This window comes from Ctenocephalides felis, unplaced genomic scaffold (assembly GCF_003426905.1).
Source record: "Ctenocephalides felis isolate EL2017-DRISC unplaced genomic scaffold, ASM342690v1 CF-g0.4_SCAFFOLD_01886, whole genome shotgun sequence".
NCBI classification, from domain to species: domain Eukaryota; kingdom Metazoa; phylum Arthropoda; class Insecta; order Siphonaptera; family Pulicidae; genus Ctenocephalides; species Ctenocephalides felis.
This window is the reverse complement of record NW_020538040.1, coordinates 76,908,637-76,913,684: the sequence shown is the minus strand read 5'-3', so window position 1 is coordinate 76,913,684 and position 5,048 is coordinate 76,908,637. Positions and strand designations below refer to the sequence as shown.

Below are 5,048 nucleotides of genomic sequence, written 5' to 3'. Positions count from 1 at the left end.
GCAGTTACAACTGAAAAAATAACAAAATTAACGTATATGAAACACATTAGCTATATACATTAATAGAAAAAAATTATGATTTTTTAATAACAACTATTCTCATTAATAAAATATAAAAATAATTTTAAAATTGTGGTTATTGAACTGTTTGCAATCAAATTATAGATATTCATGAATTATACTTAAAATTACGCAAAAAAGACAAATTTTATTAAAAATCTTGATCATAAAGTGTAACAAAATTTACTAGATGGTTCAATAAAATTTACTACCAAAATGCAATTATGAAGCGAGCAAACAGCACTATACTTGTAGGCAGAAGATACATGACATAATTAAAGTTGAAAAACAATTGAATTGTTATATTATATTACATATTTAAACTAGTGAAGTGCAACATTTCTAAATAATAATCTAAATAAATGAATATATAAAAATAACGTATGTACCACATATTATATTATTCGCACAAGCTCAATGAACTAGACAAAATAATTTGAACTGATTGTAAGTGATATGAGTTAGCTAACTTACTGTAATTTCTAGGTTTCTACTTTTTCATTAGTTTTTTAGTATAAAGCTAAGCAGTATTGTACCAATTTGTAAACCCAACTTTTGACGAAACTTTCCAAGGCACTTCATTAGTACATTTTGTTTAAACGACGGCATTTCAAATCAACCAATTTTGAAAGTTTTAAATATTATTTGACAAAAATATTCTAGAGAACTTTGGGTAATTGCGGCATTATTTTGACTGTTGTCCTAAAAATGTTGTTTAGAGTTAAGATTCCAAAGTTTTAAATATTATTTGACAAAAAGTCATTATTCTAGAAAACTTTGGGTGATTGCGGCATTATTTTGACTGTTGTCCTAAAAATGTTGTTTAGAGTTCCAAAGTTTCAATAAAGACTAGGTTGTACTTAAAAAAGCTCAAAACTTTCAAATATAAAAACTTACATGAATACAAAGAAAATAAAAATTAAAATCTATATATGAATTTATTAATAAGAAAACTAAAAACAGATGTTTAGGATGTTGTAAGTTAATTGACAACACTTAACTGTTAATAGAACAAGTGTAAACGATTTCTACTTCTGTTCACAATTATTTTCAATGACGATAAAAATAACGAAATAAATAAAACAATTATATAAAAATTTATATTTATTTATTTGTTTATAAACAATTATATTTTTATCAAAATTAATTATATAATATATTAAATAAAAATGTTTTTCTGCATCGTACTCTATAAACGTACTGTACATAATATGTTGTTTTTGCGCGGAGATCCATAGAAAGCAATTTGATATGATTTTGATTCCGAAGAAAAGTGGACACCACTGCATTATAAGAAATGCATCTTGAGCAGCACATCAGCTACTGAATTTAATCATATATGTACTTAAAAATACTTATTCTATTATATAACTGTCATGATTGCTCGATAACAAAATTTATTGTTGAGTATAATATGCTTATGTGTTCAATCAAAAAATATCAATGAGCGGCTTTGCTATACCTTTAATGTGTTTTACTCTTCACCTTACAAGTACGTATATTAGGTACACTCTTGCTAGATAATATACACCTTATAATTTAATAGATAATGATAACAAATCACAATTTATATTTATACATAGGTACAAAATATATACACAGAAGTTATGATCCAAGTCTAAAAAGAAGTCGAGTTTGATAATCGGTATATATATATATATATATATATATATATATATATATATATAACCAATAATGATATTTGAAAAATAAATTAAACCTAAATTGTTCATAACATTTCACGACCTTATACTTTTAATTTTGCACATGTCACTAATTGTCTTTAATTTATATCACGATATATGTTTCTTAAACAATATTAATTTAATACTAAGATAATTTTGGCACAAATACAAGGCGCATATCACTTCGCCGTGGCAGTCTGCAAAAGTTCTTCCATAGAAAATCTGTCTGGATTTTCAGAATCGTTTTCCGGAAGTTCGGCTGAGGCGGTGGAAGATGATGCGCCGCTACTTGACGCGGCGGTCAGATTATGCGTCAAACTATGTCTCCTTAGATCACAATTTCGTCGAAATACTTTACCGCAAGCCGTACAATTGTAAGGTTTAATATCGGTGTGCGTTAATAAATGAGTTTTAAGATTGGACCTCTGATTAAAACTTCTACTGCAGACGGGGCATTTGTGTGGCGATTCTTCCATGTGCAAAATCTTGTGCACCGCCAGAGTCCGCGATTGGCAGAAACCTTTGCCGCATTCCGTGCATTTGAACGGCTTTTCTTTCGAGTGGATGTATCTAATTTAGGATAAAAATACTGACATATTTAGTATTCGTTTAAACAATTGAGTAGGAATAATGTGATCAATTGTTTTAAAATTTATTTTGAATAATAAACAATTACGCTCTTCTTGGAATAAACTAATACACTCGTGAGCTGCGTCGGTACATTTTGCGAATAAAATATTAAGTAAAATTGATCTACAGAATTATTATATAATAATTTAAATTATGATAAAAATGATTGCAGAAATGTTTCAAACCATATTTAATGCCGATAAAACTAGTACTGAAATTAAGAGAAATGGACAAAGCCGATACTAAAATATGATTATATTCCAAACCTTTCACTATGCGAATCTAAAAATGTTTAAATAAAATGTTGCGTTATGGACATCATCGTGTGTTATAAAATAAAAATAAAAATGTGCTATATAATACAAATTATAATTGTTTATCTAGATAATGGATTTAAGAGCAACATTCAAATGTAAATAATCCGAAGTGTTCACTAAAAATTATTAACACGAATACAGGCGGACAAGTATGTTACAAAAATATTCAAAGATGACCCATTAGTTTTATGGCACACCAATGCCTTATATGTATTGTTATATGATATTCTACGATAATTTACGAAACCCATATATACATTCAGTCTTTATACGCGCATATAACACCCGGGGCAATATATTTTATACCGGCTACTAATATATCAAAAGAGTTGCTCTATAAATTACCAAAACATTTACGGCTTTGTGTGCGCGTTTCACGGTTTTAAGGATTGAATTTAAATTATTTTAATACTCCTACAATTTGTATTATGGGTCAGAGGGAAATAAAAAATGGAATTCACTAATGGCAGAAACGACCGAAGAAAATTCAAATAATTATACATTGCCGTGATAATAATTAATTCTTAATTTTGAGCAAAAAATTATTATTTCAATAATAAGTAATATTTAAATTTTTAAAACTATTTACAAATTGATCGACGTATATATAATATCAAATGATGTGCAAAATTTATAAGCATCATTTAAGATACATTTTATAGAAGTAATGTTGTTCGCTGTAAATTATAAATAAAAAACATAATTGTGAATATAAATTATCACCACAGACTGAAAACATCGTATGCAATAAAAAGCTTCATAATCTTCAAAGAGACTCTTGACGCGAGACTTGAAAACTGTATTCGCACGTCAATAAACTTTCTCTCATATAAATTAATATAAAAACTCGATAAAAACTGACCTATGATCTCTGAGATGGTCTTGCCTACGGAATGCCTTGCCGCATATGTCACAGGAGTAAGGTCTCTCGTCTGTATGCGTGCGTTCGTGTATCAACAGGTTATACGATTTGGTGAACTGTCGATTACAGAATTTGCAGATAAACTGTTTTTTGGGTCTGGCGCCAGTTGACACAGTCGATGTAGCACTGCTCACTGCTGTTTTATCAGCTACAACACTATTCTCAAGCAGTCTACTGGTGGCACTAGCATCATCTTGAGGAGCCGGGCTTTGTTCTTTCTCACTAGAATCCGGCACTGCGATTGCATCAAAATTGGGCAGATGGCCTTCTTCGAGCGAAGAAAAGTCTTCGTCCAGCGAACCCAAAGCTTCATCTTCTTCCGCATCTTCAGTAGATGTGTCTCCCAAAACGGCTTTGGAAGACGTACTCAATCGCTGTAAAGCAATATAAGACTCCAAAGCTTGCAGATTCAAGGCGGTTGCGGCCGGAGAATTCACCGGCAATAACGCGGCCTGCTGTAAACTTTGCACCATCGTACTTTGTAATGACAAAATCATCACAGCCAAGTCACTTGCACCGTTTCTCAACTGATCCTGCAGCAATTGGTCATCTTGTTTGTTTTGCATGATGATAAGTGGTCTTATATGTTATACGTATCAAAATATAATTTAATCGTTTCAGCCCATGCTGTGGAACTTGCAAACTTTTGTTTACGTCGAAACAAACACGCGATATACTATTATTTTGTAGAGAGCACGATCGGACTGACGTTCTTGTGTTCTCTACGGGGCCGGCAAAGAGACTGACCGGACGCACAATACAGCTTTCAGACCCCGCCATACAGGTAGAAGACGGCTTTGGAAACCACGTCCTCGCGATCATACAGACAGCGCAGCGCTATGCAGGTTATGTTAAAGCCGTGCTCTTGACTGAGACAGAGTTGATTGTTTTGGCGGCGTGGGGAGGAGGTAGAACGGAATATAAAAAAATCCAAGGAAGAAAGTGCTGCGTGCATTACCGACAGATATTTGTGCAGTGAACAACCATCTCGGGCTGCAATTTTGATAAAAACCATTTCAATATCAATTTATGTCATCAAATAACGTATTTCATTCATTTCTTTTACAAATTTCATATAATAAAATATTCACTTTAAATGAAATATACATATGAATGAGATAACTGAATATATATTAATATTGAAAGAATTTTACAATAAACATATGATTTGCCTGCATATCATTATCCAATTAGCAACAATCCAACATAGAGTACAAAGTCGTTAGGTTTTCCAGGAGCGTATAAGTTTAAACATTATACGTCAATATGCTGAACATTGTAAAGAATGCGTGTTTACCATCGAATCAACAATATGATCATGTATATATTTATCTGATATAAAAGTATAACAGACAGCAATTAATTGTTTAAAGATAAAACCCATAAAAAATATATTAACAATATTAAATACGTTATAATTCTTGTTCTGAACTA

The 5,048-nt window shown here is 31.0% G+C and overlaps 1 protein-coding gene across 1 annotated transcript; it reads right to left on the bottom strand.

Moving 5' to 3' along the window:
• Window positions 1-1,912: 1,912 nt before the first annotated feature.
• Window positions 1,913-4,180, bottom strand: LOC113375369 (protein sister of odd and bowel-like). Its single transcript, XM_026615305.1, has 2 exons — window positions 3,555-4,180; window positions 1,913-2,315 (listed from the first exon to the last, which is right to left on the bottom strand). Exons 1-2 carry the CDS (start codon window positions 4,178-4,180, stop codon window positions 1,925-1,927), a joined length of 1,017 nt encoding a protein of 338 aa, XP_026471090.1. The 3' UTR covers window positions 1,913-1,924.
• Window positions 4,181-5,048: the final 868 nt, after the last annotated feature.